Source organism: Camelina sativa, chromosome 12 (genome assembly GCF_000633955.1).
Source record: "Camelina sativa cultivar DH55 chromosome 12, Cs, whole genome shotgun sequence".
NCBI classification, from domain to species: domain Eukaryota; kingdom Viridiplantae; phylum Streptophyta; class Magnoliopsida; order Brassicales; family Brassicaceae; genus Camelina; species Camelina sativa.
In genome coordinates, this window is record NC_025696.1 from 6,603,193 (window position 1) to 6,619,110 (window position 15,918).

A 15,918-nucleotide genomic window follows, 5' to 3' on the forward strand; every position below is an offset into this window, starting at 1 on the left:
TGCACAAGCATACGCACCAGAACTTGTTGGGCTCTACACGCATGAAGTTGTGTGGGCATCCAAAAACATATAACGGTATAGCTAACCGTGTAGCTGTCATACCCAAGATGTAATAAGGGTGCAGAGGCTTTCTTGAATCCCGGACGACATTGGCAACTATCTGTGGTATCCAAAATGAGTACATGAGAAGAAGAATCGGCTGCATGTAGTTGTGGAACTGGTACATTATCAAAATGCCTCCAAGAAGAATCCCATCTGTTATAATATAGTGATAATGATGAAACATCAGCGTTAACATCTCAATTGCGTCAAAGATTTCAGCTAAATGAAAACAAAAGTCACATAAATGGTGAGGAAGTTTAGTGCACAAGATTCAGTGCAGATAATAGTCATTAGATTCAAGTTAACTTACATTGGCAAGTGAGTGTAACCAAGCAGGTATAATTAGGAAATTTTGAGGAGACAAGTAATACCATTTTTTCCCTACCAAGGTTAAAATAGAGTTTCCTAAAATGCAATTTTCTTATCGGGAGATTATATTTTTCTGTGTTAGATGTTTGAAAGAAAGAGGAGAAGAGAATCAAGCAGTCATATGACTCATATCATAAAAGTGGAGGAAGACAAGAGTTTGAAGCTTGAATTGATAACAAAGACCAAATAAGGAAGTACTCACAGAAACGGCTGTACAGAAAGGACAGTTCTCGCCTCATTGTTTCCCAACCCTCTCCGCTGTTGGAAGGACGGGTTGCTTTCCATATCGCCAAAAGATATCTCATCTCAAAAATCGAAAAGACTACGAATTTGAAGAACGCAGCGGTTGCAAATGCATTAAACAGAGATTCTGCATGAGAAAAACATATATCACAATGTCAACTAGCATACGAGCCAGTCAGACAGCAATAGAAATTCCAAAACAATGAATGTGTAATTTATCAAACAGATGCATTAGCAACAAAGACTATTATCAAATTGCAGGGGAAATACACAGTAAAGAAAAAAAGCTATCAAAAACATGTTACATGAAAAATGAAGTCATATATGAGATTTTAAAAACATGGCATCCTTCAACGCATGAGTACAGTTATAAAGATAGACATACCGACTAATATACCGGCCGTGAGATGTAAAAGGCACAAATAAGCATCCATGATCGCTTGTTGCCCAATCATCACAATAGATACCTTGGCAGCACCCTTGAATACACAAGAACTTCCAGAAGTTAGTTTTTTAATTCATTCTGTACAAGAATAACAATAATAGAACATCTGGTTTACATCAGTATCTTACAGATTGTGTGTTACCGTGCTCCATCTGTCGGATTAACAAAAGAACCTGGAGGAAAGAGACCTAAATGCAATAGAAAGTTAAGGAACACGCTAAAATTGCACAAGCTCTCAGCATTATCTTATGAAAGGGTGGACGACTATTTAAGTAAAGGATACAAAAGTAACCATCAGTGTATAGTTCACAGCCTTGTTATAGTAGACTTCGACGTTTACAGAAGTTGCATTCAGTAACAAAGGCGAGAAACAATCTCCGTCATCGCCTACCCCAGGACTTTCCATCAATCCTTCCATGTGATAATAATTTTTGTCTCCATCTACCAAATTATGGAAAAGCTCCTCAACATAAGACTAAATGTGACTAAGGAGACAAAGAATACGCCAGAATCAACTCGATGTCTATAGTTAGAAAGAATGCATACTATTTTCACTAGAAGCCACACGGGATACTTGAGCTGCTATTTCGATATTACAGTGCTTCTCCATTTCATTTACTGGAGCTGAAGTACAAGAGAATTGAAGATCAGAGTCGCGGAAAAGTAAACCACACAGGAAAAAAATAGGATACTGCTTACAAATTTTGCGTCTCAGTAATCTGTCTCTTGGAGATTCTTGAAACACTTGAGAAGAGAAAATTCCTAGCTGTCCAACAGCAGAAAGTCGACACTAGTAAGCTCTTGGAACATTTAAACACATCAAACCAGCCATCACAAGAAAAGCACTATCATAACTGGGTCGAACTAGAGTCTTATGCATTACCAAATGATAGGGATTTGAGAGAAGATTATTGTCTTCTTGCCCTGAGTCACTCTCCTTGCCGCTATTAGCCACAAGGCGGAGTTGTCTAAAAGGCCATATATATACACCTTCGAGATTTATTTGGGCACCACCCACATTTTGTTCATTGTCAAATACGTCATGGAAAACAACAACACCCTGTTCCATGAACTTTGTTAGAACCTCAAATATTGCATGCTACACGGTCAAGGGAGATCCCAAAATACAGACTTTAGAAGCTGAACTGTTCACCTGAACATAATGCACACCAGTTATCTTTGTTGGAACTGCCACTAACTCAACCACAGAATTACCATTTTCTTTTTGAAAGTCTTGAAACTTTGAAGAGCTATTTACGGAATTCAGAAACTTCCAAGTTCCTGAAAAATACCCACAATAGACCTTTATATTCCATACGGAGTCTAAAACATAAAGCAGTAGACATATACCCACAACACAGTAGACAATCCTGAAGTGGTAAAAAATGAAGAAGGACATGCAACAAACCTCTATATGTTCCTGTTATATTCCACGCGGAAAACGGTCCTACTTCAGCTTCTTGTTTTCTACCAAAGAGCCACTGCAAGTTCATGAAAACCTCTCAAATAAGACCACTACCCAAACATTGCCTCATTTACTCTGAAGTACTGGTATCTTGTTCACTTTGCACAGTCTGCTAAAACCACTAGCAATACAAAACCCAAAACTGAAAATGTCATCCTAGATTCCCCACTACCAATGATTCTACTTCTGTAACAACTAACCAGCTTCTACCTAAGAGGCTAAGGCACCATTATGGCCTTATGGGTCTCATCTCACCACACTATCGAAATTCGAAAGATTCACCAGCCGAACAAAACTTGGATACTAATGGGCTAAATCAAGCTAAGATTAGATAACATAAATTATTTCCAGCTTACTCAATCAAACAGTATGATCAATGTCCTAATATCATTTTACTCTGATCAGCTCAATTTTGCTAGAAAAAAAAAACAAAGAAGATAATCTCAAACTTAGATCATACTGTTTGATTCATCAATTAGGACCAATCATTCAGCAAATCATGAGCACAAACAAGTCAATGAATTTTGAGAAATCATCAATGAAAAAAAAAAAACACAAACCTCGTCGCTCCATGATCGAGTTTTCTCCCTAATGGGTCTCAATCCATCCGCTTGTTGAGAAATCGCCGTCAACCAAATCAATAAACAGAAGAGAACCTGACACTCGAACCCTAATCCCAAAACCTCCAGCTTCTTCTTCATATCACTCAAAAATCCTTTCTTTTATGACTTAACCACCCAAAATCAAAAGATACGACTGGATCAGAACTGATACGAGTCTTGCTCCAAAAACCACATCACTGAAGAAAATAACCCATTTTTAGGTCACAGAAGCAAACACAGAGAAGAGAGATGAAGTCAAAACAAAAGGATTGGTGCGCTGTATCAGACAAGCAGATACAAAGATGTTTACAGATAAACAACAAACAACAACAACCTTGAGAGATTTGTAATAACAATTATTAAAAAAAAAAACTCCAAATTGAAATTAGAAATTTTGTTTCTGCGGTCGTTGAAGCTTCTCAATCAACGTACTCTCTCTCAATAACTCTCGTTTGTTGAACAAGTCGAAACCTTCTTTTTTTTTTTTCTCTGATTTATTTTTGAGTTTTTTACTTTATTTAAGTTTTTTTTGGTTCTGTTAAAAACGAAGGTTCAATGTTTTTAATTTTAATAGATAAAAGATGTTAGTTGAAGTTTCATATTCTCAGGTCTTCTTCCTTTACGCCTTGAAACATCTTGTTTCCCAAAACATACAAAAGAAGACTAGAATACCAAAATTTACGTTTTTCCTTGGATTAAAACATAAGTAGAAAATATTAATTATGATCACTTTAGGAACATTTTTATTAATTAGATCCTTGACCCCTTGCTAAGATTCCTAATTCCCATTATAGAAAGTAAAATTCTTGTAATATTGTCCAACTAGTTCAGCTTTAAAGTTAGATATGAGAAAGTGTGTAAAAATTACCAATTTCTCTAATTAGGAGAAATGATATTATGCACACTACTAATCTAATAATAGAGGACTAGCTAACAACCCGCACATAGTACGTGCGGATAAATCGATCAAATAAAATTATTATTTAAGATCTAAAAATCGTGTGTGTAAAACAAAATATATAACTAATTTTTATTTTATTTTATTCAAATTTGCTATTATTTTGTGTAAAAATATATTTCACCCGTGAAAACTATGAATTTTAACGTGGTAGAGAAATTTGTATAGACTTTATTTAATAAAATATGTGTAATTATCAACTTAAGAAAATAATTTGTTGTTTCTTAAAGAACAATAATATAGATTCAAATTAAATGGCTACACATAGTTTTAATTGATTTAAATCTATAATGGCATAGATGTAATTAGTATAATTAATGATGGTTATTTGCTAAAATGTGGTTCGAGCTCTCTGACGATGACACATCAGCATTTTTCAAGAATGCTTCTCTGTTAATATAAACAAGTGAATTATTATTTAGGAACTAAAGTCCTAGTCATAATAATAGGTTTGCTCATATTTTTGTTTTATTTAATTTGCATTTAATTATTTTGTGTAAAATATGTTTTACCCGTGAAATATGGAAAAATTTTAAACATAGTGGAAAAAGTTTTGATAAAATGTTATTAGTAATGCTAATCTGTTTTTTTGTGTTTTAAAAAATCAAATTAATATATTCTTTATTTCACATTATTATCTACATTGATATGCCAATAAATAGATAAGACAATATTTTTAGAATAATCAATTTAAACTAATCCTAAGTTTAAAAATACCATGAGAAAATATATTAAAATTGTAAATAATATTTTTTTCTCCAAATGGTAAATAATAATAATAATAATAAAGTGTAGTAGTGGTGAAAATTTATAGGAAAAAATGAATGTCTAGGGGTTTCAAAAAATTCAGTATCATGTTAAGATCGCTAAATCACCATTTATTATTAAATTATTAAAAATTCAATATCTTATTATTATGATTATTGCGATAGTTATTTTTGATAAAAAATTAAATATATTTGAATAGTCATTGGAATTTTTAAATAGGACACATATTTTTTTCAAAAATTTAAATTGGTGAATAAATTTAAAATTGTTTATGAAATGCTATTTATTTTTAAGATTATTGTGATAATTAATTTTTAAAATATACTTGAATAGTCATCAGATTTTTTAAAATTGGAGAATAAGTTTTGCATTTCAAAAATTTCAAATAATGAATAAGTTTTTAATAGTTTGTGAATGTAATTAACTTATAATTAAATATGTTATGAAAATGATAATTAAATGATTACCTATATTTTATGGTCTTAATAGTCGATTAAGTCGTTCATTTTTTTAAACTAATATAAAAACATTATCCTATATATTCTAATGACATATTTATGTAAATAATAATGAAAAAAATATTTTCTTATATATTTTAATGACACATTTAATAAATCAAAAGTCTTGTTTTTGTAAATATGTTTATCTTGAGATGCGTAACTGCAATTAATTTTTCAAATCGCTCTGGCGACGATACATCAACATTTTTAACAAAGTGCTTCCCTATATTATATACAGGGGATATAGGGGATTATAATGATTCTTCTACTACTAATTGGGCTTCAATAGTAGACCCAATCTATTTGAAATGTGTAAAGCCTTTCTTACAATATTAAACCCAATCTATTTGAAAAAAGCCCACTAAAACTTTATTAATATTGTACTAGGTTTTCACTCGCGGTACATCGCGTGACTAAATTATAAATTCTTGTATTTTAAATAATAATTTTTAATTTATTTAGTTTTCAAATTCCTAATTAATTAACTTTTATCTAATTAATTTATAATTTTGTTTAGAATATTTTTTCTCCTTCTTACGTTTTATACAGTTTAGAACCTAATTACATGAAATTTGTTATTAGATAGAATATAAAATTTTAAAATACTTAGTTTCATTTTCAATAATTAAACTGAGGTATATACCTATATGGTATGTTAGTGTATATTTTTATGTGTATACAAACTTTTTTCGGAATATTAAGAATGTGTTGTAGTATGTGTAATATTTTGTAGTTCATACACTAAATAATTTATAAGTTAATTTTTTAAACTATGACTATAAATCTATAGTATATGAAATAAACTAATAGTTTTAGTGTTGGTTCTATAGTCCAAATCCGCCATGATAGGTGGATCACACAACATGTTTAAATATTTTTAATTTGCAAAAACTAATCATACGAAACCCGTGAAAGTAAATTATAGTATGTGAGGTTAAAAGTAATTTTATCAAATCAATTTTTCAAATTTTTATCAAGTAAAGAACAATATTTAGGTAATACAAGGGGTGAACCTCTTCATTCACCTCCTTCTAAAATAAGGAAATAAAATATGTATAAATTTGCAATTATGTTTGTTACCTTTTAAAATATTTGGTTTCTATTTAAAAAATGGAATATAGGTAAAATTAATTTGTTTATTAAACAAATTATTTAATTTTAATGGCATGTTTGTAAATAAGTGCCAACTTCAAGATTTATTTTATAAATGTATATATAGATTATTGGGTGTATATATAAAAAAATTATATATAGAGTAGAACAATATGTAACGTAAGTTTGAATAATAAATATAATAAATAATAAAGGATTTCAGTTTTTTAATATAGATGGCTAAAGAATTATAAAGATCTGAGTGAAAAAATTGGTTGTTTGTGAGAAAGAACGTGAAAAATTAAAGTTAGATAGCCGTTAAGTCCATTGCATGTCGAGACGTGTAAAGAAAGAAGAGATGAGAGAAAAAAAAAATCGAAACGCTTCTAATTAATTTGCATTTCTCTAGGTAATTGATGCACTACACTGCCAAAAGCTTGAGCTAACGGCTACATCTTCTTTACTTTCACCATAAATAAGCACTTCTCTTCTTGAGGTTGCAAATAAACACAAACAATTTATAGAGAGAGATAACCTTCTAATTAAGAGAGAGTTGATAAGAGTTTTGGATCAGAGATGGGTTTGGTCAGGAGGTTCGACTTTGATCTTTACTTGATCATTGTGATGTTGATGGGTTTGGGGTTTACGATGTCAAATGGGTACAAGTTCTATGTTGGTGGGAGGGATGGTTGGGTCCTTACTCCTTCCGAGGATTATTCTCTTTGGTCTCACCGAAACCGGTTTCAAGTCAACGACACTCTTCGTAAGTCTTTCTCCTCTTCTCTTCCATATAGACAATGTGTCAATACTAATGGAAAAATAATTTTGATTTATACAAAGATTTTAAGTACGCCAAGGGAAAAGATTCAGTGTTGGAGGTGAGTGAACAAGAGTACAACACATGCAACACGACTCATCCATTGACTTCCCTCTCAGACGGAGACTCTCTCTTTCTACTTAGCCACTCAGGTTCCTTCTTTTTCATCAGTGGCAACTCTCAAAACTGTCTCAAAGGCCAGAAACTAGCCGTCAAGGTCTTGTCCACCGTCCATCACAGCCACTCTCCTCGTCATACCTCTCCCTCCCCGTCTCCGTCACCTTCACTGTCTACAATCCATCAGGGTTTGTCCTCGCCGGGGCCTTCTCCAGGACTGGAACCATCATCTGATTCACACACTCATGTTCCGGCTCCAGGGCCAGCGTTGGCTCACAATTCGGCCGGTATGTTTGGTCCGGGGTTGGTGGTTTTTGTGATTATGATAAGTTCTATGTTTTAGGGGTTTTTAAATTGTCGCTGGTCATTAAATTTGTGAGAGTTCCCTCTACAGTTGAGTTTCATATTTACCTGCAATTCTGCATGTTTTGTTGTTAGTATGTTTGAAGCATATGTAACCATTTTTAATGTGTTTCCCCTGTCTCGTAATTTGTTCTTGCTTAAGAGAATATTTAAATAGAGCTTTTGTATTACTTAATTAGATGCGAATTTTTTTTCTTTTATGTTTTAATTATGATCATGCTATAGCTATACGTACGTATCTGCTCATGCAAAACTTCTCCACATACTTAAATCTTGTCGTTGAAACATAGTTTTGTATATTACGAAATTAAAAAAAAAGAAATTGTTACCGTACCCGGCCCGCTTAATTATGCGAGCTTATTGAGCTACATGCCATATCAATCCAGCAGTGAGCGACCAAGTTCAGTGCTATTCTTAGTGACCGATTGAGATATGATCAAACTCTTTTTAGTTACAAACAAAAAAATTAAGCAATCAACTCTAGAAAACATTGAATAAGTTATGGAGTAAGAACCGGGCAAACGACATATAATAACCCACTTGAAACCAATACCCTTTTAATAATCATTTTCTCTACTCGATCTCGATAAAGCTCTATTAATTATCGCTGTGATCATCCCGGCAGCTGCAGCTCCGGTGCTGGTGAGAGATTTGCATCGACGGTGGGGAAGAGAAGAGAACAATGGCAGGATTTGAACTGTAGAGCCGCAAGATATATTTAGCTATGGTGCGTTGAAGAAGAATAACGTACCGTGCAACGACGTGGTCGTTCCTATTATAGTTGTGGACCGGGCAAAAAGGCTAATCCATACAAACGAGGTTGTAGTGTCATTACACATTGTTACCGGTTCACAAGCTAGTACCATTTTTCTAATCGTTTACTTAGATAATTATGTTGCTATCACTAAGAGCACCTCCATTGCATATACTAGCAGGATGTCTTTAGAAATATTAAAAAATTGCAGTTACAAAAATATCTCCTATTTAATAAAACGGAAGTACACGACTTTAAATTGGTAGACTATATAATATTAATATAGGTTATAACTAAAATTAATTATTTGATAGGTTATATGGATTAATAATTTGATAGGTATTTAGGATTAGGTTCCTATGAAAAAGAATATTCCAAAGAATAAAATAAAATCTCCAAAGAATATTCAACTAACCTATTTAATAAAACGGAAGTACCAACTTCAAATTGGTAGACCATATAATATTAATATAGGTTATAACTAAGATTAATTATTTAATAGGTTATATGGATTAATTATTTGATAGGTTATATAGATTTAGGATTAGGATCCTATTAAAAAGGATATTCCAAAGAATAAAATAAAATTTCCAAAGAATATTCAACTAACCATATCTAGGTAAAAAAATCCCAGAAATTAATAGAAATTAATCACTTTTCCGCAGATTACAAGTGATTTCCGATTATACTAAAAATAAAATCTTACCTAACTTTGTCGGAAAATTTTAACTGACCAACGGTAGAAATTTGAATATTTAAGTTCATTTCTTATATTTCTTTTGTTGAATTGTATAGTTTTATATACTATAATAAATTTTATAAATAATTTAATTTGGAATCTTTAAAAATAGTTTAATTTGATATTTTTAAGAATATCATAAATATATGATAGATCAAAAAGTTAAAAATTAAAAACACTCTAATTTGTTATAGCGCAGGTCAATAATATGTCACTATAATATGAAAAAAGTTTCAAAAAATATGGTTTCTTGCTATAGCACGGGTTAAAATTTTAAAAATATGATTTTTGAATTAAATTTAAGTTTGGAATAATATTTTTTGGTAAGCTTTCTCGGTCATGATGATTTTGACAAACATACATTACATATTTGGTCCTAAAATTAATGTACGTTATACTATAGGTTAAGTCATAGAATTAACAATCAAAATACAATATATAATTTTAAATACTAAACAAAATTAACAAACAAAAATTATTTTTTTATCACGTAACTTAATCTGCGTTATACCACAAAATCTAGATATATTAGAATATATCTTTCAAAATAGATGTTATTTTCATAAGTCATATTCAAGATATGATTTCATGGCATAGGGTTCTATCTAAAAAAACATTTTAGAACAAATAAAATAATCACATATACGATACCAAACAAACAAAAGGAAGAAATTTCAACCCGTACTCTAGCACGGATCATATTCTAGTTATTAATCCCTACTATTATTTTGAAACACAGTTTATGGACTAAACCTTCGTTTTGTAAGAAATTACAAGGGTATGCCATTGGAGATATGACCAAATATTCGATTTTTTTAAAGGGTAACGACAAAATTTCACACCCCTCTAAACGGATAAACACGCGGATCCTAAACGACCCGTTTTAAGAATTTGGATCCTTTTATTTAATCGTGACCGTTGATTCATTTTTATCGTGTCCGTCGATTTAAAAAACCTAAAAAGGTGTTTCTCTCTCTATACTCTTTGTCGCCGTCAATCACTTACACAAAACTTTTTTCTTTAGCCTCTCCTCTCTCGCCGTCTCTCCCAAATGGATTTTTTTTTTCTTTTTGTCGACAAAGTCGAAGAGATGTAGTCATGTAGAGGAAGAGAAGACGGCAAGATTTCATGGCTAAGGTTTTTGTTTCTCTTTTAACTAAATTTACATTTTAAGTCTATGTTTTATGAGTAAATTCCAAGTTTAATTGGAATTTTGTTTCAGAATCTTGATTTGTATAATGATTTTGTGTTTGTCTGATCATCATCACGATTTTGAGATGATAACCTCAGTCTCATTAATTCGCAATAACTCAACCTCAGAAACATGCGTGATTCATCTCTCCGGTCAAGTAAGCCTTGCTCTGTCGCCGCCGTCAATTTATGGTTTCATGCTCGCAAGAGGTAATATACCGTTATTAAAGATTATGTTTATGCAGAAGATTAATTCTGAACTAAATTACTTAAGGCAATAGAGAGTTTCATAAATGTTTACATGTATGACATGTAGTTTTTTTGGCCATGGAAGGTGCAGAGGATTTCCTTAGAATATGAAACATTTCAATATTATCAAGCTCTGGATGTGAAAAGGTTAATTTCATTTCTTTAAGCCAAATTTATAAAATATATATTCTACCACTTATAGAACAAACGTTGAGGTTTAACCTAACTTAAGGGACTTTTTGTCTCTAGGATTAGAGAGGTGACTTATAAGAAGAGAGGTGAAGATGATTCGGTGATCAATTTGAAGAAGAAGAAGAAGATATCGACTCCGAACATGAGTCCAATCCTCAGCCTAAGCCTAATTACGCTTCTATAAATCTCTCCCTCTTCTATGTCATTTAATTCGCCATGTTTTTTTTTCTTTTCAGTTTTTGCATATTCATGGGCAATGATTTTTTTTATCACACGTTGGACTGATTTCATATGCAATGGTTTTATTTAGGTGAATCTGTATGCAAGCTATTATTAGTCCATATTTTACTCCGTTTTCTTAGTTTCAAGTATAATCTTCTTCTTGACCTTAGTACACGTTGAACTTAATTCACTAAGGTTAGTTTTATAAAACATTTTTCTTTTAATAGTAGGGATTGGTGATGGTTCACTATCTGTATATTTATACATCCTTGAATGGTTTTAGATTTGAAAAACCGATACTTATAAGTAAACAGATCCTTATGATATTGGTGATGATTCGGTTTGTCTAAGTTGTATATTGCATGTTTTGGTAAATTAATTTGCAGAGTTTGGTTGTATCAGTTGCAGGTTCTGTTTCTAAGTTGTAGGTTTATTTTGAAATATAATTTTGTTTGGTTTACAGGCTTGATGATTCACGTTTACAGTTGAAATTTGATTTGCTTTAGATGCGTTTACGAAATGCTAGGAAACATGATGAGGAACTTGACACAAGTGGGACAACAATTCTCGAGAGTGCATCTAATTCCATGAAACGATTTGCAGTCCATCTAGCTCATCCTCTTAAGGTTTGAACTCTTTAACCAAATCCCAAAATCTTGATGTGATATTTCTCTTATCTTCAATCTTTGAAAGGTACTGATTTACTTCTGTAACTTCAGCAATGCAGAGTCCTCCGGGTTGGAGAAGAAATCGGGATACACATACCACCACTCCTCACCATTTTCTTTGAGGTACGTATTACTATTAAATTCTTTTTGTTACCTTTTTCCTGAACCATTGTTAATATTTCTGGTTTCTTACCTTTTTGTTGTGTAAGTTTGCAGGTTTTAGTTAATTATTTTGTAGGGTTCGGTTAATTAATTTGCAGATTTTGATTATCTAAGTTGCATGTTTGGTTTGTCTAAGTTATATAGATTGCAGGTTTCGTTTGTCTATGTTACAAATTGTAGGTTTTTGTGAATTAATTTGGCTTTATAAGATGCAGGTTCAGGTTTGAGAAAATGCAGGTTTTCTTTGCAGGCTTGATGATTCATGTTTGCAGATGAAATTTTATGTCCCATAAATGCTTTTCAAAATGACTAAATGAGGAACTCGACAGAATTGTTACATTATATCTTCTTAGCAGACTTCAACAATGCAGGGTTCTCCAGGTTATGAACTGGGGAAATTTACAAGAAATATGTCAATGGTCGAATATGTGGAGCTGTAAGCTGCTAGCAAAAAGACAAGTTTCGTTTTTGTTTTTTTCCATTATACTCATTCTCTCTGTTAAATTATTTTGGAAATCATTAATGATATTTTATATTTTGTGTGATCCAGTTATCAAAATTGAATTTTGATCCATATTTTGTTGAAAGTGGGATTCTATATGGTTAATGTTGTTATAATGTTTTTGTACTCGAATTAATTTGTGAAACCAAGACTTTTTGATATGGGAAAATCATTTATGATCATGTGTCTTTTGTCGACAATTTCCTGAGAAACCGGTTTGGACGACCTAAGAAGTAGCTTTAACAGAGAGAATTATAAGAATATGTAGACAAACAAAACCTTTAATGGAACAGGCAAGTTAACCCGGTCTTTTAAATTTAATCCGTCAATTTACTGAGAAACCGGCTTGGACGACCTTTAATGGAAAATCGTTAATGATCTGGCTCTATGGTATTATTTTTATATAAATGTTTGTAGAACGGGTTAATTATTTTATCACTTTAATACGTTAAAACTGAACTTACAATTATTTAAACAAATAACTATATAAATCTTTGATTTTAATATATCAATGTTTAAAATGTTAATAAGATATGTCAATTAAAGTATATAAACAAATTTATTAAATAATTTTTATTAAGATTAAAATTATACTGTTCAACCATTAAAAAAACATTAAACTTTACAATTTATGTTGTCTACTATGTAATTATTTAAATGAAAACATTAATGGAATATAAAATTTCTAACGGGATGGATCGAGACGAGATGGGATAAGACTGGACTGGACGAGATTTAACATCCCATTAAAAAACTTATTTTAACATTTTCAATAAAAGCGGGCTTTGCTTGATTATTACGGATGGATTGCAAAAAAAAATATATTTTCGAGGTGATGAAGATGATGATCATATTTATTTTCGGTATGAGTAGCGGTATTCTACATATACACTAAAATATTGACAAAACACCGTAAAAGAGTGGCCAAGTAATTTTTATGGAAAATTCTAATATTATAGAATTAAAATTTTACAATCTAAAAAGGGTTATTATTTGACTGAATATATGTTATACCAGTGTGTTTTTGAGTAATTTAATTAACTAATTAAATACATATACTTTTCAAAAATTAATAACTGAAATTTGAGAAAAGGTTCATTCTATTCATGGTATTAAGACGAGAAATAATATGTAAACTGAAACGGGTAATTCACATAATGAGAACCAATATATTAAACAATTTTTTTTTTTTAAAAAAGGTCTTAAATTTTAGATAAAAATAGGAAATTAAAAATATAAGTAGATAAAATTCAAATGTCAAGTTTTCACTTATTTTGAATACGGATTGACTATGGAACATATAACTAACTATTTTGGAACAAGCAATTTTAAAATTTTGGTATTTTTGAAAATAGTTATATAGTTTTTGAAAATTATAATTTTTTGATAATTTCAACTTACTAAATAAAAATATATTCAACGAAGAACTCTGGTATCCCATTTTTATTATTACCCCATCTCTTTTAGTAAACATTGTGTAACGATTAATAATTTTTTTAAAAACGAACATTAGACAAAAAATTATGATTGATACGAGACGAGACAGGACTAGACGAGACGGGATGAGATGAGACGAGAGAGGATGAGTTGTGATGTGAGGAGATTGGACAGGACAAGACGTGTTTCCTGTTCCAAAGTAAATACGTTTAGGTTTATTTAAAAAACAATCACATTAAAATAACGCATCTTTACTACAATACCTGGATTAATATAATTCTTAGTCAACACCTGAATATTTTGTCTCGTGCTGTAGCACGGGTTACTACTCAACAAGTGACAATGAATTTTTCATTACCAAAATGACAATTGCTTTGGCTATATAACTTCACTAGAATTCCAAAATTTTAATCTTGACATTTTTTTTAAAAAAATGTTAAAACAGAGAGTTGTCCTTACATAAGTTAATTTTCCTATCTTTTTCTGTCTATCACATAAAATATAGATAGTAAAACTTTTACTGAAATGTTAGTATTCCACTTATGAATTAAGCCATTCAATGTTTTTTTTTAAAAGAAATATATTATTGGAAAATTATTTACCCTGTTAATTAACACCGATATTAGAACACTGATTTGAACATGCTTATATGTCAACCACATGTCCTAATATGAAAAAGGGAAATGACAATGATCAACACAAAAATAATCACTATATTACATACTAAAAAAAATAAAACTATAATAAGAGATGCGGCGAGACAAGACATGATAAGATGTGATGTATTTTCTGTTACAATTGAAAAAGACTATATAATTTCAACCGAAATCTAATTAAAAGACGATTGAAAATATTTAATCATAAGATTTATTTAGTTTTTAAATATACTCTTAATATCACCAGAATTATCTTAATGTTTCTGCACATAATTATATAACAGAATGTAAATTAAATTATAATTAAAAGTCCAATCTATTTATGGCATTACGATGAGAAGTAGTGGATATGAGACATAAATGAGTAATTTGTATAATAGAAAAAATGGTACTTAAACGATTTACAAAAAAAATGTTGACTCTGTGACATGTAAATAATTACTTTGAGACGGGTAATTTGAGAATTTTAGATATTTTTGAAAATATTTGAGAATTTATGAGAATTACAATTTCTACTAACTATATAAATTAAACATTCAAATGGAGAATACATGTATTTCGTATAAAGTTTTTAGCCAAAATTTATTAATAACATTATTATATGGATAATTATTTAAAAGAAAATGGTTATGGGACATAAAAATTATAACGGAATGGATTAGGACGGGATGGGATGAGATTATACAAGATTTAACACCCGTAACCAAATTCCTTTAATATTTTCAACAAACACAGACTGTGATTATTATGGATGGAATGCAAAAAAATATATATCTTCCAGTTGATGAAGATCATGTTTACTTTCAGTACGAGTTGCACTGTTCTATATATACACCAAAATATTGACAAAACACCGTAAAAGTGTGGAAACCTAATTTTTATGGAAAATATTGATATTATACAATTAAAATTTTACGACCTAAAATGGTTTATTATTTGACCGAATATATGTTTTACCAGTATTTTTTATGTAATTTAATTTACTAATTAAGTACATATACTTTAAGAAACAATAATTAAATTTTGAAAAAACCCAATTTATTTATGGTATTTATTAAGAAATAGTATACGTAAACTGAAACGGGGAACTTTGGTATTCCATCTAAATATAATTTTTGAAAATTATAATTTTTAATTTCAACTAAAATAATAAAAAAATATTCAACAGAGAACTCTGGTATTTCGTCTATAAAACTTACCCAATCTCTTTTTGTAAAAACTGTCTAAATATTTTATATACAAGATAACGAACGTATGACAAAAAATTCTGATGAATACGAGACGAGACTAGATGAGATGAGACAG

The 15,918-nt window shown here is 30.5% G+C and overlaps 2 protein-coding genes and 1 long non-coding RNA gene across 11 annotated transcripts in view; 2 read left to right on the plus strand and 1 right to left on the minus strand.

Moving 5' to 3' along the window:
- Positions 1-3,750, minus strand: part of LOC104733253 (DSC E3 ubiquitin ligase complex subunit 1-like) — a 5,915-nt gene extending 2,165 nt beyond the window's left edge. The window contains exons 1-12 of one of the 3 annotated variants that reach the window (XM_019234063.1): positions 3,561-3,750; positions 3,185-3,423; positions 2,568-2,640; positions 2,313-2,440; positions 2,043-2,219; positions 1,859-1,925; positions 1,706-1,783; positions 1,443-1,600; positions 1,288-1,347; positions 1,100-1,193; positions 674-841; positions 18-255 (exon numbers count right to left, since the gene is read on the minus strand). In XM_019234063.1, coding sequence (XP_019089608.1) covers positions 18-255; positions 674-841; positions 1,100-1,193; positions 1,288-1,347; positions 1,443-1,600; positions 1,706-1,783; positions 1,859-1,925; positions 2,043-2,219; positions 2,313-2,440; positions 2,568-2,640; positions 3,185-3,325 — 1,382 coding nt within the window. In that variant the 5' untranslated portion in view covers positions 3,326-3,423; positions 3,561-3,750. Of the gene's footprint in view, positions 1-17; positions 256-673; positions 842-1,099; positions 1,194-1,287; positions 1,348-1,442; positions 1,601-1,705; positions 1,784-1,858; positions 1,926-2,042; positions 2,220-2,312; positions 2,441-2,567; positions 2,641-3,184 lie in introns of all 3 variants that reach the window. The other 2 variants (XM_019234062.1, XM_019234064.1) reach the window with 2 other exon arrangements.
- LOC104730514 (early nodulin-like protein 2) lies at positions 6,963-8,019 on the plus strand. The gene is made up of 2 exons (XM_010449690.2): positions 6,963-7,307; positions 7,385-8,019. The coding sequence occupies exons 1-2, from the start codon at positions 7,121-7,123 to the stop codon at positions 7,819-7,821; spliced, it is 624 nt and encodes a 207-aa protein (XP_010447992.1). The 5' UTR covers positions 6,963-7,120; the 3' UTR covers positions 7,822-8,019.
- On the plus strand, positions 10,296-12,636 carry LOC104730515. Of its 7 annotated transcripts, none has more exons than XR_758438.2 (6): positions 10,296-10,471; positions 10,557-10,735; positions 10,842-10,921; positions 11,024-11,814; positions 11,908-11,979; positions 12,269-12,636. It is a non-coding gene; the product is annotated as an uncharacterized LOC104730515 (long non-coding RNA). The 7 variants fall into 7 exon arrangements; XR_758439.2 differs by having other exon boundaries at positions 12,390-12,636; XR_002034728.1 differs by having other exon boundaries at positions 10,860-10,921; positions 11,908-12,636.